Raw genomic sequence first — 27556 nt, 5'->3', positions numbered from 1 at the left:
CAATGCTCTTATCTCACGTTTCTTTACATATTCTTATCCAATGGAGAAAAAAAACATCGAATTATCGGTATACCGAATTTATCGTACCGAAAAATACCAAATTTATCGAATTTTCGATACGGTACGGTAATGATATCGAAATTTTCAATACGATAACAGTATGAAATTTGAAAATTTTGGCATATACCGGTACACCGAAATATCGAAAAAATATATAAAAATTAAAAAATATATAATATTTATAAACAATAAATTTTAAAATTTTAAAAATATAAAGTTATTTCGATATAAAACGGTATATAACGACACCACACTGAAATTTTGATATATCGTAAAATTTTGATAGGATCGATATGTTATTTATATATACCAAAATTTTAGTATACCGAAAATATTAATACGATATCAATATAATATTTTCTAAATCATAATGTTCGATTAGATATGAAATAGCATCCCTACGATCTTACCAACTCCATTAATAACTAACTTGCTTAGTCTTGGAATTCCCTCATCCTTGACTCATTTGCTCCGTCATTGGTCAAAATTCCAGCGATAAGTAAATAAAAGCAAGCAAAAGAAATTGACTTATTTAACTTTTATAGACAGATTATCATTAATTGAGAATTCCGTAAGCACGTGAGGATCACGTGCGAAAATCTCGGGTTAAAAGAATGCAAGGGTAATTTAGTCTTTCGAAACAAGACTAATTAATGTCTCCACTCAGCCTCTGGTGTGGCCATAGCCAGTTCTGTCCGTCCCTCTCACGCACACTTCCCTTTTTCTCAGGGGCCATCACTGTGTACACATGAATAAAGGCCCCTTCGAGGCAATAGGAAAAAATACGGAAAAAAAAGAAGAAGAAATTCTGAAAAAGCAAAAGCATAGCAATAGGTAGCAATCACACTTCTGTACGAATGCCCATTTTTTTCTACTGTCGCCAATCTCTTTTTCCCTGCGATCTTTCAAAATTCCAAGAAACAGCTCGGCTTGTCGTCTTCCTTTTTCTTTGCATTTACTGCGGTTTATCGAGCTATTTCTTTGGCGATTCTTCGACATTTATTCCCCTTTGAGTTTCAGTAGGATCGATTATTGTGTAGTAAAAAAGAGCGAGCAGGGAAGGTAAATACTTGCTTATCACTGCGGTTTGTTTGACGGTTTTTTTTCTCAATTTCCACTTGTTGATGCTCTTTTTGCTCGTGTTCTGCTTTTGGGCATCACTGGTGTTTTTTTTGTGTTTTTTAATGGGTTTCTTGATTTTCCATGAAGAATGGAATTCCCAAATTTTGATGCTGTATGCTACCTGTTTTTGGTTGTTTATTTGGTGGGTTGTGTTTCGAAACCATTATATTTGCGTGGAATCTAAGTTATAACTATTCTTGCCTGTGTGTGATTTTCTATTTTAAGGTATAGAAGCTGGATTTATGACTTTATTATTATAGTATAACAACGTAATGCCCAAGAAAGTCTAAAGTTTTGGTTATTCAGCGTGGAATCTTTTTTAATTTGTTTCGTCATTTAAGCTGTTGAGTTTCTCGAGGATTCTGTCTTTCGATTTCTTTTTCTTTCCTACACGAATATTTGATTTAATTTGGGTTTTAGAAGTGATATTTGTGTTAGTTAATTTTCACCCAATTACAAGTTAAGATCTACACCTGCTTCTTGTTGCTATGCTTGGCACTCATTGTGGATTTTCTGCCTTTCCTTTGTATTATTCACAAAGGCTTTTAGTATTCCGCTCTCTGCAATGCTGCCATTTCATTTTGTTCATCTTGATGAATAACAAACCAATAGTAGATTTTCTGGGAGTTTAATCTGTGAAGTGATTTCAGAACCGTTGTTTCTTGTTTTGACAGAGTAGATTAATGCATAGATTCTTGTGATGATAAATGCTTATCTGATATGGAAAGGATACCCGAATCCCAACAACTTCCCAGGCAACTGTCTTTTGCAGCAAAGATGTCAAAGACTCACCCCAATTTGTCCAGAGACGAGGTTCGGAAAATTTACCTCATGAGGGAATTTTCTGAGTTGGATTCACCTACTCCTGCGAAAGCGATGAAAGGGAAAATCTTTTTGCAGGAGGATCAAGATCACATGCCAGACATTCTTTCTTTTACATTCAGTGGCGGCGACGATGCATTTGAAGAGATCGGCTCTACTTCATTTCATGGTGTAAGTCATCCCCCTGAACCAGTCGACACTGATTTGATGAGGCCTGTCTGTTTACCTATTGGTCAGAATAATGGGGATGGAAAATATTTAGTTAAAAGTATGTCTGTGAAGGGCTCTTCTATGGAAGATTTTTCAATCAAGGTGCCGGGTACTAAACCGATTCCGCTGTCACCCACAGAGGTTGTAGTTGAAGAAGCTATCGATTTAACTGCTGTATCGTACCCCTTTGCAGTTCCTCGTCCATCCCGAAACACCGAAGTAAAGCCCCTCCCGTGTTCAGAGGATAAGGAATGTATATGGGACACGTCATTACCTCCAAGTGGGAATGTTAGTCCGCATAGTAGCATTGATAGTTTTGGTGTTGCTACGGCTATGAGTATCGGCAATAGCTGCACTAGCACGTACCGCAGCGATGGGATAATGAGTGATGGCATGCGTAGTGTAGACAGGAACTATGAGAGTACCAAAGGGAGCATCCTAGGTGATTCGCTCGAGAGTACTAAATCTAGCCTCAGCCGAGCAAGTGATAGCAGCGGCCTGAGCGATGATAGTAACTGGAGTAACATTACGGGTAGCGCAAATAAGCCTCACAAGGGAAATGATCCTAGGTGGAAGGCCATCCTTGCTATTCGATCACATGACGGTATTTTAGGCATGAGCCACTTCAAGTTACTGAAAAGACTCGGATGCGGGGATATTGGAAGCGTGTATCTTTCTGAGTTAAGTACAACTCGGTGTTTCTTTGCGATGAAGGTAATGGATAAGGCATCCCTTGCTAGCAGGAAGAAGTTGATGAGAGCCCAGACGGAACGAGAAATCTTGCAGTTACTGGATCATCCGTTCTTGCCAACATTGTACACACATTTTGAAACAGACAGATTTTCATGTTTGGTCATGGAATATTGTCCTGGAGGAGATCTTCATACCCTGAGGCAGCGACAACCCGGGAAACATTTTTCAGAATATGCTGCAAGGTAATCATTATGCATTTAAGCTCGTAGTCGATAGTTTTTGTCTCAACTTGGGAGTAAAATTGAATGTCGGTGGGTTTGATTTAACTTGGCCCTTATGTAGACATACTATGATTAATGGTGAGCTCAATAACCAGGAACAGGACCAAGATTTCTGTTGTAATATCTAAATAAAAATTGAAAAATTATGGGCTCAAAGTTCATAGTTTCAAAAAGATTTTACTTTTCTTTTTTCATTTGAACGGTGACTTGAAAATTGCTCTTCTTTTCATCCATGCGAACAAACTGATTTTTTTTGGTTGTTTGAACTAAGGGAGGATATGAGATTGATTTATGATTCAAGTTTTGAGGTTTGCTAGTTTGACTGTAAGCCTATGTTAGGCATAGATTACAAACTTAAGATTCGTGCAAATGCTAGATATTACTTTCTAGCTGTTCAAATCAACTTAAGTTTTTCGAAGGCCAACTATAGTAGTTTTAAACATGTGAGTTATTTATATTTTACCAAATCCTATTGCTGGAGTTTCCTAATATTTGAGAAACATGAAACCCTATCGATTACGGTAATGAACTATCAATGAACTATTCGGTCTTGAACCTCTTGATACACTCTGACTAAGTAGGAATATCTAAACCTCAATATAATGGATGCAGGTTTTATGCTGCAGAAGTTCTACTGGCACTTGAGTATCTTCACATGCTTGGAGTTGTCTATAGGGATCTGAAACCAGAAAACGTCCTAGTCCGTGAAGATGGCCACATTATGCTTTCAGATTTCGACCTTTCCCTGCGATGTGCTGTTTCACCAACCCTGATAAGAGCTTCTGCATTTGATTCTGACCCCTCCAAACGAGGAGCTGCATTCTGCGTGCAGCCAGCATGTATTGAGCCCACTTCAGCATGCATTCAGCCTTCATGTTTCCTTCCTCGAATCTTTCCTTCGAAAAACAAGAAAAAATTTGGAAGGCCCCCAGCTGAGCCTGGGAAGACTTCTGGTTCACTACCCGAGCTAGTTGCAGAACCTACTGCGGCACGTTCCATGTCATTTGTTGGGACTCACGAGTACTTAGCACCCGAAATCATCAAGGGCGAGGGCCATGGCAGTGCAGTAGACTGGTGGACATTTGGTGTGTTCTTGCATGAACTACTCTATGGTAAAACACCATTCAAGGGTTCCGGAAATCGTGCCACTCTTTTCAATGTAGTAGGGCAGCAGCTCAAATTTCCAGATTCGCCAGCTACCAGTTATGCGAGCCGGGATCTTATTAGAGGATTGCTAGTTAAAGAACCGCAGCATAGGCTGGGTGTGAAAAGAGGAGCAACAGAAATAAAGCAGCACCCATTCTTTGAAGGCATAAATTGGGCTTTGATACGTTGCAGCACTCCACCAGAGGTGCCAAGACCAGTCGAGCCAGAGCCTCCGGTGAAGCCTGGGCAATTCCAGCCTGTTGGTGTGGGCACTGTCACTGGCACTGGCACTGGCAGCAAAACGATTGTAGGTGCAACAGAGATGAAATCTGGGGGTAAATTTCTGGATTTCGAGTTCTTTTAATTTAGAAGTATAGGATTCTTGTTCTTTCTTTTTTTTCTCTGCCAACTTGAGTTTCAGACCTCAAGATCTTTGGTGATGTATCTCAACCAATTTGGTGTGAAATTCAATGTGATTATTTCTTGAGTTAGTAAACGATTATGGAAGTTTATTTTTCGCCTTTCGGGTATTGGCAACTGGTACAGAGGTGTTGCGCAGATAGAGTTCTATTTATCAAAGATCATATAATAGAGTAAAGAACTTGAGAAATGTATGAACAAATTTTAAGTTTACCACTTGCATTATCAATTTCTCGTCAATTTGCACCACGTGAACATACAGTCAGAAAAATGTCATATTTACATTAAAAAATATATATGAATGGATAAAACTATTGAAAATAAAACTATTCTAAAATACGCTCTTTCAAAGTTCATTGTAAAGAATCTAATATTATAAAAAAAAATCTGTTCCGTCTTTAACCATAATATTTTTCACAATCATAATTAAAAATATTATTGAAAATAGTGTGAAAACAAATAAAATATTTTGAGTTAATACTCCGAAAACCCATGTGTAAATCTATCGACAAATAATTTACTTGGGCAAAAAAAAATCCAAAATCCCTTGAAGAGGCTTCAATTTAACTGACTTTAACTGGGTTCAAGATTCTCAGTCTTTTGCCGAAGCAACCATATTGATCTTGCGAGGTTCGTGTCGGGGTTTCATTAATTCTTCATCATCTTTTTTTTTTAAAAAAAATTTGATATTCTTTAATGCTGTTCTTTTATCTCACAAGCTGTTTGTGAATATGCCCAAGAGATTAAGATACGCAAGCATTGAGTCAACTTGGTTTATGTTTGGATGCTAATATTCTAGCTCTCTCTTGCTAGTTGCTTCCAACTTTCACCCCATCGATTCTCTTCCCTTGAGGTGGATACATGTTTCCAAACACACTTTATATTTTGAGGCTGTTTAATACACAGACATTTTGTGTGGTTAGAATAATAAAATCGAGCTAAAAACCGAGTCCGTCCAGATAGCTTGTTTTGGTTTCTGGAGTTGCTGGACAAAGCCCGTATTTTTTAATCAAGAATGTTACTTTGTGTGAATAAGAGTGAAGAATCTTACCAAACAAAAAAAAAAGAAAGAAAGACAGAGAGTGAATAATCTTGTGTAAGTACTAGTTTTATAATTTGTATACCACAATTTAGATTTGATGCAATTGGAGATTGTAAAGAGAATATATAATTGTAAGCAACAATATATAAGCGAGGGAGCAGGGAGCTGGGAGCACTTGAATTGTTTACACCCAAAACTTACATTGAGATTCTTGATGGCCACATTCACCAGGTTCAGTTCCTTGATTGCGCTTGATATAAGAATGTTTTTACTGCAGAGGGACTGATAAAAACTAGGTTGTAGTTATTTTATGCTTTTTTAAATTTGTTTGCTAGTATTAATTTCCAGTGTACCATGGATCGCTGGAGCGGGGTCTTGAAAGTTCAGTTATATCCAAATAGCAGCACTTTCTACCGAGTTGCAGCATCCCTCGGCCTCTCTGCTTCACCCAAGAACCTTGCTGTAAGTTCTTATAAATTACAGTGCAATGACTTTTGGTAACATGTCCAGATGACCAAAAATAGCATTTTGGTGAGCTCCAAGTGGGCTCTAGAAAGTGATTTTATAAGTTACATTCTTACTTGAGAGGCAACACTTAAAATATTTAGACTTCTCTCTGGTGATAATGATTTTTTAATATGAGGTAGGTACCTACTGGAAATGCCATATTCTTCAGTGGAGATCGAGTGGACGGGACTGGAAATCCAGTAATTGAGAGATTATCTGATCCTCTGAAAATTGCTGAAATTTTGGTTTCAAAATTCGGGGGGTCCATTAATGCTTATGTTGTGGAGGCATCTGTTTTCAATGGCCCTTTTGCAGTTTATAAGGATTTTATACCGACTGTAAATGAGAATGGAGAGCCAAAAACTTACGATGCTACTGGATTCCCAGCTTCTACATCGCTGGTCCTTCTTTTGTCAAGGTTTCTTGGAGAGGTGAGGCTTGCAAGATTGCTTGAGATTTCATATATAAAGCATTTCGTATATTTATTTTTTAAAGTTCTTGCTGACGTCCGTAATGAAAGAGCATAAGATTATGAGTGTAAGCTGATGATTCTTTCATTGGAAAGGGTTGATGAATTTCTTGACTTTGTTTAGAGAATTAATTGCAAACATAGTTTGTAAACAAAGTCAAGAAATTCATCAACCCTTTCCAATGAAAGAATCATCAGCTTACACTCATAATCTTATGCTCTTTCATTACTGATAATAGACGTTTAGCATTACAGTTCTACTGTCCAACTATTTCTGTATCTGAAACCACAAGAATTATGTATATCTTTATCTCGCTTCATCAGCAATCATATCAAAAATTTCGTGTTTTGTATTATTGCAGGCAAAGAATGAAATCCTGGGGAAACAGAAAGAACCTTACCAGTCAGAAGCTGCTTCATCATCTTCGTGTAAACCTGAGACCGCAATTCTTGGATTCAGCAAAGGAGGCATCATACTGAACCAGCTTTTAACCGAGCTTAGTTTTTCCGAGACCCAAAAAAATCAAGTGAGTGGAGGAGTCACTACCCAAGAAAACTACTCGTTCATACCCATCTCAAAAGAAAGCCTCTTAAGCAGTATATCTGAGATTCATTACGTGGACGTCGGCTTAAACTCTAATGGAGCATATCTCACAGATAAAGATGTGATCGATAGAATTTCAGAATGTCTTTCTCGTAGAGCAACCGGAATCCGGTTTCTTTTCCATGGAACACCCAGGCAATGGTCTGACTATAGGAGGATTTGGATCCGTAAGGAGAAGGATGCATTGGTTCGTCTACTCACAAGGGCTGCCGCTGCAAGGAAGGATATGGATAAATTACATGTTCGTGAGAGATTATATTTTCCTAGTTTGCTTCCTAATCTGCAAATGCATTTTGAGATAATTGAGGTTATGGATGTTAGTTGACCAAAATGACGTCAAAATATTTATGATCCGCTCAACTTCATGTTATATAATTGCCCGTTGTATTGTTAATTTAATAATTCTGTTGTATTATGAGCAATCTTACAAAACAAAAAGATGTGAATGAATCATGGTTCATCATGAAAATTGAACTCGAAATCAAAACAAAGAGCCTGAATGTTTCAAGCTCACGAGTTTGGGGCTAGAGAGTACATTTTCTGCGAACCAAGACTTCTCAAAATTGTCTTTTAAAAAGTATAAATTCATTGTTCTTTAATTTCCAATGTCGAAACATCTAATAATTTCAGTGCATGACTAAGTTTGTTCTTGTGAATAATACTGTAATATTGTAGTGACATTATTTTTTTGGTGTTTCAGCTTCACCGTTAATGCCCTTAAGCTCTACGTTTTGAGAAATATTATTTGAAATTATTCGTATATCACGGTATATGTTGACAAATTTTGAAAAGTTTATAATAATTTATGTATGACTCATTATTATTGAAATAATTATTATATTTATAATGGTTTAAAAATGGATTTTATGTATGGATAAATTTTGAAATATATATTATTTATAATTGTTATGTATATATTTAAATTTTTTTGTCAAATAATTTGGCGGGTTAGACGTGATTGGCGTTTTGTGTTGGATTTTTCAACACCTATTAAATTGGCGGGCTAAGGCAAGCCGACTTGGCTCATTTCCCAGAACTGGAAATGAAATCAAGATCCTAACTCTTAAGAGAGCATCAAACGATGTATTAATACATGTGAAATTCATATATATTTTTTAAGTATCTTCAAATATTACCTAACACTGAGAGTCTGAGAGTAGGTAAAATTTTTCAGAACTATATAAGGTTGCGTTTGGATGGAAGAATTTCAAATTCATGAATTTCGATTTTATTTAATTGTTAACAATGAAACAATAGATTAAATCCTAAATCTATACACTACTTATTTACACATTAGTTATATAAAGTAGAATGCATTTCAAATGAATTTATTATTGAGTGGACTTAAAATTTATCCTAACTAACATGAAATATCATATAAACATGAAAAGAGTAGATTTAAAATTTATATTGTCACTTCTATATACAACAAAAAATACATTTGAATATATTTGAAATCCATGAATTTAAAATCTTTCAATCCAAGCCTGAGTGTTTCTAATTCTTGGTGATAACCTACATGAAAAAGGACAATCGAGCACATTGTGCAAAGCCCTCCTTGTTATTTTTCTCAAAACTGCAGTCAAAGCAAAGCCAAGAATCAAACATTAGTAAGTACTTTTTATTATTTTTAACATCTCATAATATAGATTTTTTTTCTCTCGATTGATTCCTTGCTTGTATTTATTACCTTAAACATTCCAAATGTTTCTGTTTTCTCTCTTCTTCGCAATATTTATGTCTATTCATAGAGCTCCTTTAAACTAAATCTTTTGATTTATTCAATATGGGATTGTTCTTGAGCTTCATGGGAAAAGGTTAGAATTTGATTTCCTTGATTCTTTGTTTGATCATTTACTTTCAATATGGGATTGCTCTTCAACTCAATGAATCTGAAAAATAGAACGTCATATATATGTGTAATATTATCTTAAAATATAATCATGCAATTCTTGTCATCTTTCATTTCTTTATTCATGATATATGATTTTAATCCTCTACAGCGTACAATACGAGATTGTGTACAATCGAGCCGTTGGATCATTATGATGTCACTTGATCCAATGGTTACGTAGTACACAACACGATACTATGCATGCGAGACGATTTATTATTATTATTATTATTTTTCGATGATATAATAAGTTAATAACCCCATAACCATTACCTTTTGCTATTCAATGATGATAGGTTTGCCAACAACACAACTGCTAAGTTTGGTGATGGGAACACTCCACAGACAATTCATAGAGAACGATATAACGACTTTTGAGGATTTCCATTTTGCCATTCTTGACATTTTCAAGTATATCAATATTTTTTTCAATGAATCGGAGTTAATATCAATTATTAATTATTATTCTTAAAACCCTTCAAAATTTTCAAGTATTTTGAAATTTTGATGGTAACCTAAAGAAAATATACCTTTCGTTTCTTGAGTTGGTCTTGAATGCCTTTCAGCACCGTGAATGCAGCATTGCCTGGCAAACATTACGACGTACCTTCACCAAAAGAAGTTGAGGTTCATCTCTTTCACCCTCTCTATAGACTATATTGGTGTACAAAACAATATGTCGAAGCTCGGCTTGAACTTGGAGTTTACTGAAAATACCCTAGCATTAATCAAACCACTTGAAACACGAGTCGAGTCTCAGAAGTGAGAGCTTAACTTGTGTTAGTTGCTCTTGTTCTAAATGGATACCAACACCACTTGATCACATGCATGCACGCAGGCATGCTATGATGAATGGAGAGGAGCAGCAAACGAGTCAGAAAAAAAGGAACTTTTCATCAAATTCATGAAGAAGAATGTGAATATCAGCAAGTTAGATGACTCCACACTCATAGCCGGAATTGTAACACCTCCGGCTGCCATGGCAGCCAAGAAAGCAGGGGAGAGCCTCCCTCAGCTCAAGCTGATCAAGACAATACCTGATGTCATTTTCGTCCCTTCGGCCACGGTGCTGGCTCTTGTTTCCGTCAAGTTATCCAGGAAGATGTTTCTTGCTAAAATAGCTGACATGAAATAACAGACAAAATGTAGAACACAAAGAACATTTCGCGCTCTCCCCATTACATGCGTTGTGGATGTTTTTCCACTTTATAATTTGTTCGAAGACAATCTTTGGAAAAATGACTCGTGAAAGTGTGCAGGATTCAGTACATGTCCTCAGGTTATCTCACTCCACTTCAGAATATGACTGCGATGGATTTTTCTTTTGAAACTAAATTTATTGAAGGGTACAAGATTTGACATGATATACAAAACCCTTTACATCATAGAAACCCAAGGGTGCTGCATGTGTCCTCCATTTAACATTAAATCCTGATACCATCCTCAAATTTCATGCGCAAATTGTCGTTCTTCATGCAAGTTGGGTAACTTCCGATTTCTACTTCCCTTTCATCAGCAAACTACTCGCAGTTTCATATTCCCGAGCGTTGGAACGTTACTATTAAATAACTAAGAAACACTACAGCTCAATCACACACGACGTCGGAGTAAAACCCTATGGTCCTCCTCGTGCAATCCTGAATGCTCAGCAACTCAACATCAAAAACTTCGAACTGTTTGGAGCTAAAGAAAGTAGAAGGCCCCACCTGTTAATATTCTCCTCGTCAGTAATATAAATGTCAAAGTATGAAGAAAAAATGAATAATTTTAGCTTTTTGTAAACAAGAACTTTTTCCAAGTATGATATTTGAAGCTAGTAGTGTTGGTAGTTGGTACTCACTGGTGGTCCTAATTCTGGAGGAACTATCAGTCTTCGTTTACCCCCAGGCTTCATGTCCTGGATTCCTTCCTCAAATCCTGTACAAAAATTTGCCAGCACTTTGGTTATGACATCATGGTATGGAGCCAGAGAAGCAGCATATTCCCGTTATGGACCTTCAAACAGTTGGGACTATTCGGAGAATACAGGGGAAGGGATGAGATGGGAAGGGTAGGCTAGGCTAGGCGCTCAATGCGTTTTAGAGGGAAAAGATGAATTTTCAGAAAAACTACTAAGGAAGTTTTAACTTTTGGCATGAGCAGAGTCGCGATAGTCATTCATGTACCATCGGCTCAGTTCTGGCCCTGAACAACAATATATTCAACGGCTCACACTGCTCATGCGCATACAAGAGTGCAGCATTGGATAAACATTGATAAGTATGTTCTAAAACTTAATTATAACTTCATTATGTTTTGTTACCTGGAATCAAGGCCTTATTACCCAGTCGAACTTTTGCAGGTGATCCTTGTAAGTAGGTACTATCTATACGACGGCCAGACTCATTGTAACCAATGTAATGAAAAGTCACCTTTCAGGAAAAACAAGAAAGGAGATTACATCAAGATCCTCTAGTTAGAGGAGATATTTCTGTAAAATGGAGATAAAAAAACACGTTATTGTGGAGATGCAGACAGTATTCAACACCTATAGGCTATAGGTAGTATCGACTAAACTCATCCTGGATAAGGTTATTTCCACAACTAGCTGGAGTTATACAACTTACTATTTAAATGAAGGGATTTAAAATCTAAGACATTAACTGGACTCATGAATCTCATATTATACAATCAACTATCAATTTAAGAAAAGCAATCCAAGACAATCCCAAGTGAAACGAAGTCAGACCTGTTGGCCAGCCTTTGGACAATCACCTTTACCAACTTCAAAGTCCCTAAAAATGAGACCTGAATCTCTCTTGACATAATCGTCTGATGCCACTACTCTCACCGTGAAGCCTGAATTTACAGCAGTGATGGTGATACGAATAAAAGTCAAAACGGAAAAGAGAAGACAATGAGACAAGCAATAATAAACCTTCTCTAACAAAATTAGGGAACTCATCGGGTACACCGTTCTCTTTTTGTATCCGCTTGTTCTGCTCTAAAAGGCGCCTCTCATCATATGGGTTTTGTTTCTTTGTCTTTCCACAAGATGGCAATGCAGGAAATATGCCCGAGCCAAGAAAGAGAACAAGGAGAAGCCTCCGCTTAGTATTCTCCTCAAATTTGAACGAGCTCTTAGCCTGTTCTCTAGCCATGTAGAGTTGACATAAGCAAGCAACCACGGGAAATAGAAGCAAATTAAGCATACTAAAAATAGAGAAATTATGGTTGCAATTGCATAAGCTAAAAATTGTCATTACCCGTTTCCCTGTAGATTATGGCCAGAACAAGAAACCTCTACGAGTCTCTTCTGAAAGGAAAATGATCCGAGCGCTGGATAGGTGGAAAAAGTAATGTCTGAATAATTTGCTAATGCGGCATTCGACATATGTGGGGCAAATAAATGAAATTCACATAAAAAAGGCACACCCAAGAAACGGAAATTGGGCTTTTACTTTATTCTTTCCCCAATAGTCCTAGGAATTCCAGTAAGAGGAGGGTGTAAGTTGATTTTTTAGAAGAGTTACAAACAAAAATATCCATTACTTTCACTGAGACTCTAGCTTCTTGTGTCCACCACTCTCTAGAGGCAGTACCAGCTACAATATATGCATATTTCTTGTGTATGTGATTGCATCATTTTTTGTATCAGATTTCGAGTTTTATATTATCTTTTACACCACTTTCTCATGTATTTTAAGTGCCGCTGCTTTCAGCAACCAACAAATTTTCAACTTTGAACAATGAGAGAAATTCTATCTATACATTCGGCTTCAGGGCTTGACTATTTACCACCAAAATCCACAGAAAAATAACAAACAAACTCAAATTCACTTCGATTCAGAAGATATAAAGAGTGATATCCTTTCACGAATTCGATAACTATACAGTAACACACAAACAGCAACCAAATTCTCAGCCAAAAATCACAAACTTCCCACTTACACGAGAGATGATTCCCAGAGGAAAGAATGGGAAATGAGAGCAAAAGCATGATCTTTATCTTCTTTCCTTACAAAATTTTAAGATATTGCAATTGGAGCTTCAGCTTTATCTTCGGATAAAATCTGTTCGAAATAGCCTCGGCCCTTGAGATTTCTTATAATTTTTTGTTAATTTTATTCATTTAAAAAATTGTAACATTGTCACCCCACAATTACCAATTATTTATTTTCGAGAAATTATATTATTGATTAAAAAAAAGAAGAAATTATTATTATTCTTTTACGGATTTGGGTTTTTTTAATAAATAATATGAAAAACAATATATTTAACCAAATATTATGAGAAAATATTTTCAATCTATATTTACAATAAAAAATAATATTTCATAATAATTTAAATCAAATAAAAACCGTTTAATAAGATTGACTATAATATCTATACTATCTATACTATATTATAATACTTGAGAACCTTATAAAAACTCATTTTTGGTACGGTGTGAGGACATCAAAATTTTCTTTCAATTTTGCCCCTTAATTGCTGCCAAATTTTCAGGTTGCCGTTTCTCCTATTTTCTCTTCAATTGAAAATCTAACTACTCACTCACATGCATTTCTAAAACACAAAATTTTAATATTATACATTATATTTCACACGCAACGGGTGTGCTACGTAACTAGTTTTTATAAAACTTTTCGGGTAAAAAAATTTATAAGATTGAAACCCTGTCCCTTGGGAGTTGGGAATAATAAGCACGTAAGGGGAGGGGAGGCCCACTTTATAGCAAAATGTTTTTTCCTCTTGGTAAATTTAATAATTTTTTTTGTATTATTTAAAAAAAAAACAATTAAATCCTGTTCTCTTGGTAAATTTAATAGTATTTTTGTATTATCTACTGTTCAAGTAGTTGACGTCATTTTTTCCTCAGAAAGTTGATGATTTACCCTTCCGAGTAGAATCTTACATGTACTTTCATTTGTGAAAATCTTGAATTTGATACACATTTGACGTTTTGCGTACAATATTTTCTGCATCACATTGAGCAAGAAAATCGAAAAGAACATTACCTATACACCAAATCATTGAAAAAGAACATTACTTATACACCAAATCATTGAACACTTGCCAAATCCCGCATATCAATATCTTACTACACTTGTAAAACTCGACCAAGAGGGATGAAATAGAGCAAAATATGCATAGAGGAGCTCTAATCCATGCCCTTTTACTCCCTATTGGATCCCGTAAGCAACCACAGATGAAAATACAAAGAAAAATGGGCGATAAAACCGTTTTATTCGCTTGAGCCCGACACGAAAAAGGTAGGGACGAAAAAACTTTGCCTCATGGAGGACGACATCTCAATAAACATGGACATCAACTCCCAGACTACCTATCCGACTGCTCCCCACCGAGCTTCCCATTTTCTTTCTTGTTACCTTTTGCTCCGAGTGGGTACGAAGCCACAGGCATGAAAGCCTTGCTATCGCTGCCTGACTAGCAAACTGTACTCTACAGGCGAGGTTTGCCTCACTCATCATGTTCCGTCCCCCTATCTTGGAATCAGGGTTTTCTTCATATCCATCAAGGTCCGATTCATCAACTACCACAATCGAACCATAGTCAAGATCCTCAAGGTCCACATTCACAGGGAAACTTAAACTTCTGCTGTGTGGATTATCGGTGCAGGTTTTGACTTCCGGATTCTTGAGTCTGATATAGTAATCTTGAACAGCCTGGATTTGGTCATGACACATTTTGCCAATTTGATCCAAAAAAAGTCAAATAATAGCCATTATCCAAAGAATGAGTTAAAAACATCAACAGACAGCAAAAGCAAGGCACGGAAAATTACACACCTGCCATTGGGAAGAGGCCAAAAGGACTCTCGGCCTGATTGACCTCACATACTGAAATGCAGCATCGGGGCTCATCTTCTTGTGTTTGACCTATATTAAAGCCATAACGTTTGAAGTAAGAATCTCAAATGAAAAATCTCAAGTGTGCTTATTTACATAACGTATAATGACACATACCAGGTAACAGAGAACAATTGTAGTGCTACGGCCACGGCCAGCCTTGCAGTGAACATATGTAGTTTTGCCACAAAGTGTATTACCTGGGAAAAAATGAAAAATTAGCATGACACTATTAAGGTAATGAAGTCAAGCTACAAGTACCATTTAAAATAATGAAAAAAAAAACGTATAGTAATTTATGAGGTTAAGAGTGAACGTTACTATGAATGAATTCTACAGCTTGGCAAATATCCCTATTAACAGGAGCAAAAAGATAATCTCTTGTAGGTATCACCAAGTGCTCGATGTCATAATCCTATAAAGAGAGGTAAATATTGATCAGGTAAAATTAATATTTTAATAGAAACAAATGGAGTTTTTACAATGTTTCATCCACCCAAACAAATGGATATCTCAAGTTTTCTTGTAGATGGAGTTTACTAACAAATATTACCCAATATGGAAAGTTGAGGAGCATGCGCATATGATATATCAATGTTTTGGAATTAAAGAAAACTATGATGTATCCATGAAACAGTGTAGCAAAAGATAAGCTTGAAGACATACATGATACAGGGATGTTGGAACTAAAGTTTCATATGGTTCATTCAAGGTAACCACACCACCTACACCAAGAGCTTTCAAGCGCGGAACATCGGTGGGAAATGGTACAGCACCTAGCAAAATAAACTAGTGAAACAAAAAACCGCAGCTTTAGAAATTTGACAACGATAAGAACGAAGGGAGACATGACGAAACAATTATTAGAGGTAATTATGCCCAGGGGAGCACTGCAAAATGCGAGTTAGTCAGTGACCATGCAAAAGTATTTCCAACGAGAGACTTAATAAGACATAGAAAGATTAGCAAGAAATAGTCCCAAATAACATAATTTCATACCAAGTTTTTTCATGTACCCAGTACAATACACTACCATACGTTATGCCGATACACATGCTTCCACCTTGCTCATCCATGCTAGGAACATTTGGTATGCATCAACCAGAAAAACAAATACTCAAAAATTTCTAAATTTGACCCCCCAAATAAATGCATTCCATTTTTCTCATCCTTTTGATTAAGTTGGCTATCACCAAAAATAAACTATACTGAGATTTTGACAAAAAAAGGTGACCGGAAATGGTCAAACCTACACTAGAAAGCAAACGATAAAACAAAATAAACTAGATCACAGACCATAAGCACCAATAACAATAGTCCACAAATGAAACTACAATCTTTTTTGTGAATATCAACATTCAAAGTCAACTGTAAGGCATGAAATAGAATCATGATCGGCAATAAAAATTGTGCAAATTGTTAGACAATAGATTGTAACTCATGTAGCCGAATAAAACGTTGAAACAATCTCTAATAAATTTAATGTCTACCTCATCAACCCTATCCCACCACCGAAACTCGGACTGAATCTTATTTCTGACAACATTGTACAGCAATGTGGGATAGAAAAGAGCACGAGCCCCAGCTCCAACCAAAGCCCGTTTCGCATCCCAAACAACAATAGCCCCTTCAGCAATACCATTATTGACTTGCTGCTCCCCATTCTCACAACCTCCTTCACCCAGTTCCTCAATATACATTTCTCAAATCCAATAAACAAATCACCAACTGAAAATCGAACTAAATTTCGAAAAGCCCTACCAAGAAACTTCGAATTAATTAAATACACGAAGCAATCGATCAATTCAAAATCAACACAACCCTCCCTGATTACCAAACCAAGATTCGATCTTTCCACCAAATGATAAATTTCAAAAGCTGCCCAAAAAAAAAAAACTTCTGAAAAAAGCCCTCAAAATGAAAACCTAAATCAAGAACACCACAAACAAAAGAAAATCACACCGACCCTTTTCACATCAAACAACAAACTCTCCTATCTCTCATAATTGGACAGCAAATCCGTAAATCCCAGGAAAAGAAATGCAAACTAGAATCAAGAATCAACATGTCCTTGATCATGATTGAAGCTTAAACTCTCAATTCAAACCTCCCCACCAAAGAGAAAACTATAGGGATGTGAGAAATGATGCGCTTTATTAATATCAAGGAAAGGAACCAATTCGGAAGAATCTGAAATGCCAAGAGAACCTTTCAGGGGTTGTTGGGTGTAGTTTTCTTGCACAAATTACGAAATCTGGGATAGCTCTCTCTCTGCCTTTGCTTTTCTCACAAAAAAACTGTGCTTGAAACGGAATTAACGTTTTATCCTATCCTAGATATAATATAATTACAGTGCGTATTTATTTATGGAAAAGTTTGTTATTCTGTAAAATCTGCATTAATTTCGGATCTGCAATATAATAATAATGACGATTAAAAGTCGGTTGAAAATGTGTAGCATTTTTTTGGCAAGATCTAATTTCAATATCTAAAATTTACTATTAAAATACTTTCGACCGTGATATATTTTTACTCACAATTTTGATATTTTCAAACTCATCACGCAATTAATTCTTTCAGTTAAATCTATCATTTTAAAAACTAATCATATATTTTTCAATCGCAAAATATAATCTCACAGTTATACTTATAGCTTATAAAATTATTTATTTTGTTATATTTATATAATTAAATGTCAACAAATTGGTAATGATCTTAATATAAAAGTCTCAACACGTTTAAGAAAAATCTCACCACGAGACGTAAAATTGATTCAAATTAATAATCAGAATATTAATTAAATATCGTAACTAATGACCAAATGCTATATATCAAAATTTTTCATAAATTATTTTGTTATTGATGTAATGGATCTTATTTAGTATTTTTGTACGAATTATACAAATTTATTTTTTCTTGTTAAAATTTAATTATTTCAACATAAAGTAAAGAAGTATATATTTTTTGTATATATATATATATATAAATGTTATTTTTATATTATATTCTTAGATTAAAAATGAAAGAATAAATTTTAAAATATAAAATATAATTACTTATTTTAAATTTTTTTAATAATTTTAATTCTTGTCGATTGGCAATTTTTAACCATGCCCGACCGAAAACTTCATGTTAGGTTTGACTATGATGGAAATGGTTTAGCCTCTATAAATATAAATAAACATAATTAAGTAATTAAGTACTGTTAGTGACATAAACTTTGCTTAATAAAAGAAACATCTGGATTTGATATTAGGTGGTAACGGCTAGTAAGTTAATCGGTCCACTTGATATTATTCTTTATTCCATCGTAATTTTGGATCGCATCTAATTTAATTGGGTATTATTTAACATACATTTATTGGACATTTATAGTTTATTGTTTTAATTTTACCCTCTCTTTTCTTTTCGATTGTAATAGATTTTTTTTAGAAAATGTAATAATACTTAATGTTATCCTCCTACCTTCAATTAAATTCACCCAACATTTTATTTAATACGTGTAATTTTTTTATTATTCCACCAAATACACAATCGTAAGCCGCTCCGAGCATAGCCTAACGTTTATCAAACCTTAAAAAAAAATAAGAAACAAATCTGCAGTCATCGTTATGCTGTCGCGTCCAAATAATAATAATAAAAAAATACCATGGCAAATAAAAATTCTAAAAACTAAAGTCAAAAGTCGCCTTTTCATTACAGCCACAAAACGCAGCTATCATATTAGTTCGAGAACATATCCACTGCATGTACATCAAAAAATAAAAAATTAATCCAAAAAAAAAAAAAATTTCACGTCATAAAAAAAAAAATTATCACGACCATCTCACAATTTTAGTTACAGAATTCCAGAATTTTAGTTCCGAATGTTTTATTTCATTTCGTATGAAATTGGCACACAGTCGACAAATGGGCTAAAACATATTGGGCCAAATACTATTGACCTGATATCTGGCCCACCAATATATAAAAATTCCCTTGTGGTGTTCAGTTCAATATCTCCATCCTTCCCCTCCTATTTCATTTCAAGGCTTCAATGAACTAATATTGACATTTAGTGCTCATTCTAAAAACTTGGCTGCAGCAAATATACAAAATTCATGCATTTTCCTTCCATAGACAAACCACCAAAAAATAACGAACAGAGTAACAAGTCAAGAGTCTCCCATAATTTTATCCATCTCCTACCGCATTATACAAACCAATTTTCCTCTCTACTTCTCTAGTTAAGTTATATATATTTCTCAACGAACATGCATCCGTTGGTTCCGAAACCGAATTCGAGACAAACCAACTGCAATGCAGGTACCGTCTACCGTGACACGAATCGATTTGATTCATAACATAAACTAACTCTGGCAACTCTTTAGATCTTTCCACTCATCTATTCTTTACAAAATGCCCATATCCTTGATCACGATTTGGAACGATTGGGCTCGACTGGTTGGGCCGCGGCCCACGTGGGCGGTTGATGGTGGCTGGGTGCTGCAGCCACATGCTCGCACCGGGGGCACATTGTGAGCGTGGTTGGAGGGGTCATGTTGGCGTAAAATTGCGGGGAGAGCTTCAGAGTTCGGAGGTCGTTCACTTCCTTCTGCAGTCGCCTGTTCTCCTCCGTCAAATTCTCGCAACAACGTCTCAAGTACTCGCAATCTACCTCTGTTTGCTTCAGCTTCGTTCTGCACCAAACCGAAATCAAGAATTACCATCTACCATATTTTTAAAGGACATTAATGGATTAATCATCTTTGTTTTGTTCAATACTTGACATTTGCGAAGGATTAGTATTTATATTATCCAAGTATCGTCCTTATATCATACACGAGTCAAGCTGTATTAGGGTACTTGACGAAAAGTTCCGAGTAGTGCTACTAATATATAAATAAATGTTTGACAAATAAAGCATAGCATATAAATATTAAACTGATTATGATTTTTTTTTTCTTTCAAATCTTTTTTAAGAAGTCGCGAATACTCTGTCTCGTGTTGGATAACGCAGAACCTGGTTTCATTAACCTAACTTGACTGACCAAATCATCCTGATAATCTAGTATTTTCTTTTCTCTGAATCAAATAAAATTTTCAATAATTACGAATTTTAATTCGTACAGTTATTACTAACCTTGCCCTTCTGTTCTGAAACCACACCTCCACCTGCCGAGGCCTCAGATTTAGCTGTTTTGCTAATCCCATTTTTTGCTTCTGAAAAATTTCAAAAAAAAAAAAAATTAAACATTAGAATTTGGTAATTAGTTCTAATTAATTAAAAAAAAATTGAAAACTTATTTGCAGAAACACACACAACTCTCGGGATATTTCACAAAAGGCCACTCACCGGATTCAGAGTGCTGTGCTCTTTGAAAGTCTCTTCCAGCACCGCCGCCTGTTCCTTGGACAGGCGGAGCTTCTTCCTCGACGCCGCGTCGCCGCCGTCTTCCTCTATCTCCATTGAGCTGCTCGCCCCCCTCTCTCCGTCGTTCTCTTCTCTCTCACTTCTCTTCCCGCTGAGGCTCGAAACCGTACTGTTTGGGGATGTAACCATCCCTTCTTCATCATCTTCATCTTCTCCGTCGCATTCTACTACAGTCAATGTTCGATTTATGTCGATCCCGCCAATAAACACTCTGGGCTCCGCCGGACGACCTGAAATTTTTCAAGATTTAAATGAGACACTAATAGCTATACTATGCATGCAATACACCATTGTTGAGAAATATGGTTCAAGAAAAATTAAACATGCAAAGATTTGGTGGAAAAAAAAAACATAAATTTTGAAGCTAGTTCAGATATATACCAGCTGCAGCAGTCTGATGAAATGCATCAGTTCTTGAATTTTTTTGCAGCTGCGGCTGCATAAAAGGTGAAGGAGACCTGAACAGATTCAACGGAAAGGGGGCAGCCGCCGCCATCCGCGTGGGCGGAGGCGGCGGAAGAGGATCAGGATTCAGATTCTCCGGGCATCTCAAGCTCAAACTCAGCCCTAAACAATCATCTTTTTTGGCCATCTTTCACTTTATTTTTCTCTCCCACTTTTTCTCTCACGATTCAAAAGAAAAGATACCAAACCAACTTTTATTTCTCTCTTTTGGAGATAATAATAATTTTATAGAGAGTTTGTTCGAATCCAAGATATCACAAGGGAGGGGGAGGCATCAGAAATGGGCTTATTTATTTTTTTTCAAAGAAAAAGGTTACAGCTTTTTCTCGATGAATATTAATTACAGTGAAAATTTAAAATAATATTATAATTTATAGGTCAGAACCTATATATATATATATATGCATATGTATGTGTGTGTACATGAAAATGAAGTATATAGATACAAGAGAGATGTTCAATGATGACTCGTGTCAGAGATATGTGTTGGGTCAATCATGATGATAGGATTTGGCTTTGATTTTTGAGTTTCTTTTGCAGTTTTGCATGGGATTTGACTTGACTAGTAACTACATCCATTCAATGTTCATCTCGAGGGTTTTTTAGTCCTTGTTTGGGACAGACCAATTACCAATTTACACCAAGAAAAGTGGTGTAACGTTTTCCTAAGGTTAGGTATGTTTTATTATAAGATTTTTGTGTGAGTGAATCTTTTTGTAGACATTTTAACAAAATAAATTTCAGTTTGAAAATTGTCCAAACATGCCTCAAAGACTGGTTTTGAGTTATCAAAAAAGCTAACCATGGTTAAGTCAAATCCTGCTTTTACCTGTGACTCCCCATTTAAAAGGGCTTTTACACCGTTGACCATTGACACTAGTTTGTGATTTCCTCGGAGAACCGTTTTCACATCTCACGCGCTACTTGTCACGCTCGATATCATGTAAAACTAGAACGGTCATCCTTTGTTAAAATCGTTGGTTGTCACGAGATAAATTCTTACCAATTTATATTCGTGAAATAAATTGATTTGATTTATAATTTTAATAAAAAATTAATCTGTTTGATATAAAAAATATGTATAAGAAAAATTAACTTTTAAGTTGGTTTTTGTAAAAAAAAATTTGTGTTATTAAAATATCTTTATTTTAAAAATAAAGTGATAATTTATAATTATATATGTAAACTAAAAATTTTGTTACACGTAAAGAGTAAAGACTCCACCGCAAGCGTGTGAGAAACGTGAAGTGCAGTTTGGGGTTTTGTCTCTTCCAGGTTTGATTAATGAATACTTATGAGACTTATTAATAAGAATAATGACTTAATACGAATAATGAAATTGTAATTAATGATGTACAAAGACTACACGTTACGAGATTTAGTCCTCTGACTTGGAAACCGGATGTGTTGTGTTAATTGCGAGCAAGCTGTGGAAAATGTAATAAATAGCAATTACTTAATTCTTAAGGAAGTTACTCACACATTACATTAACTTTACACGTTTATTCATACTATATTATATAGAGATAGAAATTTTTTAAGGTAAATTTTGTTTTTAAGGATAAGGAGTGAAAGTAATTTTTATTGAAAAAATTATTTTCATGTAAAACAATGATATTGATGTGATATTATTTACTGGTAGAGTCTATTTCAAGGGTTTTTTTTTTTTTTTAAACCCTATTTCAAGGGTTAATCAAGTAACTGGGTACATTTTTTAATGTTTTTTTTATATATAAAAAAAAAGTAACGGAGTACATATGTCAAATCAATTTCGCATTATAGATACATCCAATACATATAGATTAATATTGAAATTTGAAAATATAATTTTTTTAGATTCATCCGACCAAGAGAAATATAAATTTCAATAGTAAAAATTTTCCAACTTTTCATTAAAAAAATGTATTTGCGGGGGATGAAATTTTTTGATGGAAAAAAATTAATATTGTGTGTTGATGTATATACAATCTTAGAATACAATATATCTAACCTTATGAAACGTACGTTGCACCACTTTTATATATAGATACATATACCTAGGGGTTATGCTCTTACAAAGTTACAAGGGTGGAGTGGTGGTGTCAGGTGTGTGAATTTTGATGTATTTTAGAAAAAAATATGATTTTTTTTTTAAATCGTTTCACGAACAATTACATCAGATCGATATATTTATGACTTAATTAATCTGATTTAATTAATTTAAAACGTTTTTTTATATCAAATATACATATATAGACGAGAGCTACATAAACATACCTCTTTTTTTTTTTTAAAGGAACATACCTACGTATTAGAAAATGTATAAAACCCTAATATCAATAAATGTCAAAATACTGGTACGCCAAAATAATGGCATTATTATTAGCATTTTGAATATATAATTTTTCTAGTGAAATAAAAACAAAAAAAAATATTATTTAAAAGAAAACGAAGAGCATGGTATCCGTGACGAGGTTGGATCATGGATGCGGAGGAATAAGTAAGGGGCAGTAGTTGGTGGATCACGTGGGGGAACAACATAGTTCACGTGCGACTGTTGACACGTGGCATCACGTGGGACCACATGAGAAGTCTCGTGCATTGCACCATGTCCCTCTCAAGCCCGACACCCACTTTGGCTACAATCATTGGATACTTCCCTCTTTATATCATCATCATCATTTCTCTTTCTCTTCTTATCCACGCTCCTACAATGCTCCTTGTTTACACGCGCCTTTCTTGGGTTCTCGTGTATTACCCGCGTCCCACACGTAACGTTATATATAAATATTATGTTATATGTAAATAATATAAATTTATTTTTTTCAAATATTTGATTAAATTATTTGTTTTGAAATTTTATAATTTGGTTGGGTTTTTTTAAAAAAAAAAATTAACGGATAGAATATCAAGAGACCAATAAAATGGTCTTTCATAATATATAGTATAGATAATATATCATACTTTTCGTTGAAAAAATATTAATTTGAACCCAACAAAAAAATTATCATATATTTACATAATTATTCAATTATATAAACTAATGACGTATACGAAGGGGGTAAATTTCATAAATCAATTTCATATTTAGCTTTTATTCAGTGAATATTTTAATTTAATAATATATATATATATATATATAAGTAATTAATGATATTGATTAAATAAGATTAAATATTGAATGAGTGAGAAAAATAACATTAAATGTGAAAATTGGACTATATAAATAGACATGAAAAAAAATTAACCTTAGTAATTGTGCGTAAGAGTATATGAATACGATGTTCAATGCCTCTTTTAATAACATGTACACGCATTCATCAAATGATTCATGTCTGTAGTATGTTGTATGCATGTATATATAACAAATGATTCATATATGAAAATTGTCACGTGTCGATATTTAGATAAGATCGAATGTCCCAAATTTATCAGATTTTTGTAAAAGATATAACGTACCAATATCGGATACTGCGTATTTTCAAAAGATGACATTAAAACATGAATCACATATAAGATATATGGCATGTGCCAATAATTTACAGTTTATATCATAGCTAAGCGCAACACTGTACATGTCAATTAAAGTTATGTATCAGAATTTTAAGAAATATATGGATACTCTCAGATAATCTTACGGTCATCTATCATAATTTCGATAGAATTTAGAGTTCTGAGTTGAAGACGTCCAATTATTGGTTTAAAATGATTGAACACATTTTGGATAATTATATTCCACTAGCAAGTTCGGCATCCCAACTTCCTGTTTGGAATATGTTCTTTTTTAGTGATAAATCATATGGAATATTAATTTTGTGAAAGACTTTTCCACCGCCACTTTATTGAAATTAACAAGTTTAGGATTATTTTTCAAATCATATTTATATTTTTAAAACTGGGTTCATTCTTTAAGACAAGTGCCAAAACGAAATTCCCCAAGATGATTAATTGTTCTTCCTCTTTACGGTAAGAACTTGTAATTTTATTAATAATGAAAAAAAATATTCATTACAAGATTTATCAATCAAATCAAAAAAATTTCTTGCTTCTAAAAAAAAGGAGAAAATAATAACAAAATTAACAAGTGAATGTGCAACCACATTATCCGAAAACGAGCATAAAAATTCAGGGACGGATCTAGAAATTAGAGTTGGGGTGAGCTTGAACTTAATCAATAAATTATATATCATACAAAAAAGTCATTACATTGACTACTCACAAAAAATAAAAAAAATTGTATTTTTGGTCCTATATGTTTGTCTTTAGGATTTTGATCCTCTATGTTGTCAAATTTCAATTTTAGTTCGATATCTTTATTTTTTTTACAGCTTTCATATTTTTTTTCGACTTGGCTCTGACATGGAAGCAATGCAGTACTGGTATGACACTGGAGTGTATAGTGTCACATTAGCACTTCCAACAAAAAAAAAAACTAGAATCACAAAAAAAAATAAAATATGTGACTAAAACTGAAATTTGATAAAATAGAGAATAAAAATCATAAAATGACAAGTTTGTAGGACTAAAATGCAATTTTTCTCACAAAAATGAAGTTGTGCACTAGAATTAAGAAGATGAGCCAGACTTCCGGTGTCAAAGGTAAATTTTATTGGATTAAGTGAAACAACTTATATATGTAATAAAAAAAATTTAGGATGGACTACAAACTAAGACTGACATAAGCTAGATTCGTCCTTGCATGAAATAATATATGATATTAGGTCTTGTTCAAAACAATTCTTTGACGTAAGTTGCAATTTCTCCAATATAGTTGAAATCTTCATATTTGTGAGCAACTTATTGCACAGACAATATAAAATAAGATGTTTACTCTTATTAAATTGATGAAATACATCTTAAAATTTTTATAATGATACTCCGTATATGTTTTAAAGGACCTAAATGTTAGAATAATTTCGACATATATTTGGAATACTTCCAAAAGTATTTCATAGGCTATAGATTAGGGAGAGATAAGTGATAAATAAGTTATTAATTTTAAAATGGTATTACTTAAAAAGCCTTTTAAAAATTCAGATATTTATGTTAAAAAATAAAATAAAAAACCAGATATTGCTTTTAGATAGATTTTGTCTAGGGATGTCAACGGGCGGATATGGGGCGGGTTTGGCCAAACCCGAGACCCGTCTCATTAACAAAATATGGACTCGTTACCCGCCTCACCCCATATCTGAAATGGGGCGGGTTGGACCCGTTAGACCCATGAGACCCACAAATTTATTAAAATTAAAAACAAATCTGGTTGTATGAGTCGAAAGATAAAATAAAACCTTAAAATTGATATTTCGAGCATTATATGCAAAATAAAACATTAAATTACTTGTCGATTAAAATTGAATATGAAACTTGTTTAATAACAATGGATGTAGGTGGTGCTCGAAAGTTAGGAAGTCACCGAAAGATAGACAAATGTCGAAGGATAGATAGACAGTGATCAGATGTAACCTGAGTTTAATTAAAAACATGATAAAAACCTATAATTTTTATATGTATATATTATATGGGGCGGGTCTAGGGCGGGTCTTATAAAACCCATTACCCGTCCCATACGGCATACACTTTCGGGTCTGGAAAAATGGACCTAAGACCCGCCTCAAGACCCATTTAGTGGACCCAAACCCTCCCAACATGGGGTGGGTTCATTACGGGTCTGGGTACAACCCGGACCCATTAACATCCCTAATTTTGCCTAGTGGTCTTTTTTTTTTTTTTTTTTTTTTTGGGAGTTGAACAATTTTGTCTAGTTGGTGGTGAGTGAGGGAATCACGTATTCACGTGGGGATGGTGTGGTTTCAAATTTCAATATAAGATTTATAAAAGTAGAGGGTGAAATGCAAAAAGAAAAGAGGAAAAAAAAAAAGAAAAAAGAAAAAAGAAAAAAGAGTCCACGTGCAGTTTTGTGGCAAGTGCAGATTTTATTTATTTATGTATTATTCTATTTATTATTTCATTATAATGTAAAATTAAATAAATTCAAATTCTTATTTTTTTAAAAAATAATATTTTCTTTATGTCTTACGAAATATAATCTTAACTCATAAGTCATATCTAGACCTTTTTTTAAAAAAAATATTATTTTTATACTAATTTATTTTTACATCCTTTATTATTCCTTCTCCACTTATATTTTAATTTTAATATCTATATCTGTAAATTTTTAAATTTAATAAAAAAATGTTGATTTCTTGAATTTCACTACATGTATCCGGATATTAGTATTTTTTTAGAGGGAAATGTATGCTGTAAAACAAAATAACATAAAAAAAACCATCAGGCCTCTCGTGTTTCATAATATTGATAATCTTGCTCGAAATTCTTAATCTCTGTTCTAAAAATGTAGAGTGGAAACCTCCTAAAAAATAAAAAAACAAAAACAAAAGGAAGAGGAAACCAGTGGGTTATACTTATTGGGAAATGATGATAGATTAAATGAGTTATGTTGTAATAATTGTTTATAATTCCAAAAAGGTCCAAACAAAATGCAATCATTGCACTTGTGGTCCACTTTGAATTGTCCATTATCTTTCTTTGTCGGCATATATATATGTAATAATTAAGC

General features: G+C 34.3%; 6 protein-coding genes across 10 annotated transcripts; 3 read left to right on the top strand and 3 right to left on the bottom strand.

The window, feature by feature from the left end:
* Nucleotides 1-788: 788 nt before the first annotated feature.
* LOC140886853 (serine/threonine-protein kinase D6PKL1) lies at nucleotides 789-4869 on the top strand. 2 transcript variants are annotated; one of them, XM_073293734.1, is made up of 3 exons: nucleotides 789-1122; nucleotides 1862-3149; nucleotides 3801-4869. In XM_073293734.1, exons 2-3 carry the CDS (start codon nucleotides 1903-1905, stop codon nucleotides 4696-4698), a joined length of 2145 nt encoding a protein of 714 aa, XP_073149835.1. In that variant the 5' UTR covers nucleotides 789-1122; nucleotides 1862-1902; the 3' UTR covers nucleotides 4699-4869. The 2 variants fall into 2 exon arrangements, with proteins under 2 accessions (XP_073149835.1, XP_073149834.1); XM_073293733.1 differs by having other exon boundaries at nucleotides 1857-3149.
* Nucleotides 4870-5140: 271 nt separating this feature from the next.
* LOC140892135 (uncharacterized) lies at nucleotides 5141-7811 on the top strand. Of its 3 annotated transcripts, none has more exons than XM_073300893.1 (4): nucleotides 5141-5384; nucleotides 6145-6258; nucleotides 6444-6734; nucleotides 7135-7811. In XM_073300893.1, exons 2-4 carry the CDS (start codon nucleotides 6151-6153, stop codon nucleotides 7699-7701), a joined length of 966 nt encoding a protein of 321 aa, XP_073156994.1. In that variant the 5' UTR covers nucleotides 5141-5384; nucleotides 6145-6150; the 3' UTR covers nucleotides 7702-7811. The 3 variants fall into 3 exon arrangements, with proteins under 3 accessions (XP_073156994.1, XP_073156995.1, XP_073156993.1); XM_073300894.1 differs by lacking the exon at nucleotides 5141-5384 and adding an exon at nucleotides 5391-6027; XM_073300892.1 differs by lacking the exon at nucleotides 5141-5384 and adding an exon at nucleotides 5391-6027 and having other exon boundaries at nucleotides 6132-6258.
* Nucleotides 7812-9127: 1316 nt separating this feature from the next.
* LOC140891767 (uncharacterized) lies at nucleotides 9128-10433 on the top strand. The gene is made up of 4 exons (XM_073300402.1): nucleotides 9128-9193; nucleotides 9567-9681; nucleotides 9837-9897; nucleotides 10109-10433. Exons 1-4 carry the CDS (start codon nucleotides 9163-9165, stop codon nucleotides 10403-10405), a joined length of 504 nt encoding a protein of 167 aa, XP_073156503.1. The 5' UTR covers nucleotides 9128-9162; the 3' UTR covers nucleotides 10406-10433.
* Nucleotides 10434-10564: 131 nt separating this feature from the next.
* Nucleotides 10565-13334, bottom strand: LOC140891766 (peptidyl-prolyl cis-trans isomerase FKBP20-2, chloroplastic). Its single transcript, XM_073300401.1, has 7 exons — nucleotides 13201-13334; nucleotides 12516-12588; nucleotides 12188-12402; nucleotides 11999-12108; nucleotides 11573-11681; nucleotides 11111-11187; nucleotides 10565-10976 (listed from the first exon to the last, which is right to left on the bottom strand). The coding sequence occupies exons 1-7, from the start codon at nucleotides 13247-13249 to the stop codon at nucleotides 10857-10859; spliced, it is 753 nt and encodes a 250-aa protein (XP_073156502.1). The 5' UTR covers nucleotides 13250-13334; the 3' UTR covers nucleotides 10565-10856.
* Nucleotides 13335-14279: 945 nt separating this feature from the next.
* Nucleotides 14280-17431, bottom strand: LOC140889171 (phosphatidylglycerophosphate phosphatase PTPMT2-like). The gene is made up of 6 exons (XM_073296878.1): nucleotides 16610-17431; nucleotides 15786-15908; nucleotides 15441-15534; nucleotides 15237-15319; nucleotides 15060-15149; nucleotides 14280-14936 (listed from the first exon to the last, which is right to left on the bottom strand). The coding sequence occupies exons 1-6, from the start codon at nucleotides 16817-16819 to the stop codon at nucleotides 14562-14564; spliced, it is 975 nt and encodes a 324-aa protein (XP_073152979.1). The 5' UTR covers nucleotides 16820-17431; the 3' UTR covers nucleotides 14280-14561.
* A 1683-nt stretch (nucleotides 17432-19114) lies between these two features.
* Nucleotides 19115-21363, bottom strand: LOC140890773 (homeobox-leucine zipper protein HAT4-like). 2 transcript variants are annotated; one of them, XM_073298812.1, is made up of 4 exons: nucleotides 20914-21363; nucleotides 20451-20762; nucleotides 20242-20318; nucleotides 19115-19798 (listed from the first exon to the last, which is right to left on the bottom strand). In XM_073298812.1, the coding sequence occupies exons 1-4, from the start codon at nucleotides 21122-21124 to the stop codon at nucleotides 19511-19513; spliced, it is 888 nt and encodes a 295-aa protein (XP_073154913.1). In that variant the 5' UTR covers nucleotides 21125-21363; the 3' UTR covers nucleotides 19115-19510. The 2 variants fall into 2 exon arrangements, with proteins under 2 accessions (XP_073154913.1, XP_073154914.1); XM_073298813.1 differs by having other exon boundaries at nucleotides 19131-19798; nucleotides 20242-20321; nucleotides 20455-20762; nucleotides 20914-21360.
* Between the last annotated feature and the right edge of the window lie 6193 nt (nucleotides 21364-27556).

The sequence above is a fragment of the Henckelia pumila genome, chromosome 3 (assembly GCF_033568475.1).
Source record: "Henckelia pumila isolate YLH828 chromosome 3, ASM3356847v2, whole genome shotgun sequence".
NCBI lineage: Eukaryota > Viridiplantae > Streptophyta > Magnoliopsida > Lamiales > Gesneriaceae > Henckelia > Henckelia pumila.
The sequence above is the reverse complement of the archived record's forward strand: the minus strand, read 5'-3'. Positions and strand labels throughout refer to the sequence as shown.

Bases quoted from the DNA above. Each gene is read 5' to 3' on its own strand.
- LOC140889171 (XM_073296878.1), bottom strand. From the start codon at position 16,819: ATGTATATTGAGGAACTGGGTGAAGGAGGTTGTGAGAATGGGGAGCAG. The intron at 15,320-15,440 runs GTAACGTTCACT...ATTTTTTCCCAG, and splicing joins AGCTGTAGAATTCATTCATA to GTAATACACTTTGTGGCAAA. The intron at 14,937-15,059 runs GTGTGTAATTTT...GACCAAATCCAG, and splicing joins TGGCCTCTTCCCAATGGCAG to GCTGTTCAAGATTACTATAT.
- LOC140891767 (XM_073300402.1), top strand. From the start codon at position 9,163: ATGGGATTGTTCTTGAGCTTCATGGGAAAAG. The intron at 9,194-9,566 runs GTTAGAATTTGA...CAATGATGATAG, and splicing joins CTTGAGCTTCATGGGAAAAG to GTTTGCCAACAACACAACTG. The intron at 9,682-9,836 runs GTATATCAATAT...AATGCCTTTCAG, and splicing joins GCCATTCTTGACATTTTCAA to CACCGTGAATGCAGCATTGC.
- LOC140886853 (XM_073293734.1), top strand. From the start codon at position 1,903: ATGGAAAGGATACCCGAATCCCAACAACTTCCCAGGCAACTGTCTTTT. The intron at 3,150-3,800 runs GTAATCATTATG...TAATGGATGCAG, and splicing joins TTTTCAGAATATGCTGCAAG to GTTTTATGCTGCAGAAGTTC.
- LOC140891766 (XM_073300401.1), bottom strand. From the start codon at position 13,249: ATGCTTTTGCTCTCATTTCCCATTCTTTCCTCTGGGAATCATCTCTCG. The intron at 12,589-13,200 runs GTAAGTGGGAAG...CCACCTATCCAG, and splicing joins CTCTGGGAATCATCTCTCGT to CGCTCGGATCATTTTCCTTT. The intron at 12,109-12,187 runs GTTTATTATTGC...CTGTAAATTCAG, and splicing joins CCCTAATTTTGTTAGAGAAG to GCTTCACGGTGAGAGTAGTG.
- LOC140890773 (XM_073298812.1), bottom strand. From the start codon at position 21,124: ATGGCCAAAAAAGATGATTGTTTAGGGCTGAGTTTGAGCTTGAGATGC. The intron at 20,763-20,913 runs GTATATATCTGA...GAAAAATTTCAG, and splicing joins TCATCAGACTGCTGCAGCTG to GTCGTCCGGCGGAGCCCAGA. The intron at 19,799-20,241 runs GTTAGTAATAAC...GGTTTGGTGCAG, and splicing joins TTTCAGAACAGAAGGGCAAG to AACGAAGCTGAAGCAAACAG.
- LOC140892135 (XM_073300892.1), top strand. From the start codon at position 5,894: ATGCAATTGGAGATTGTAAAGAGAATATATAATTGTAAGCAACAATAT. The intron at 6,259-6,443 runs GTAAGTTCTTAT...AATATGAGGTAG, and splicing joins CTTCACCCAAGAACCTTGCT to GTACCTACTGGAAATGCCAT. The intron at 6,735-7,134 runs GTGAGGCTTGCA...GTATTATTGCAG, and splicing joins TGTCAAGGTTTCTTGGAGAG to GCAAAGAATGAAATCCTGGG.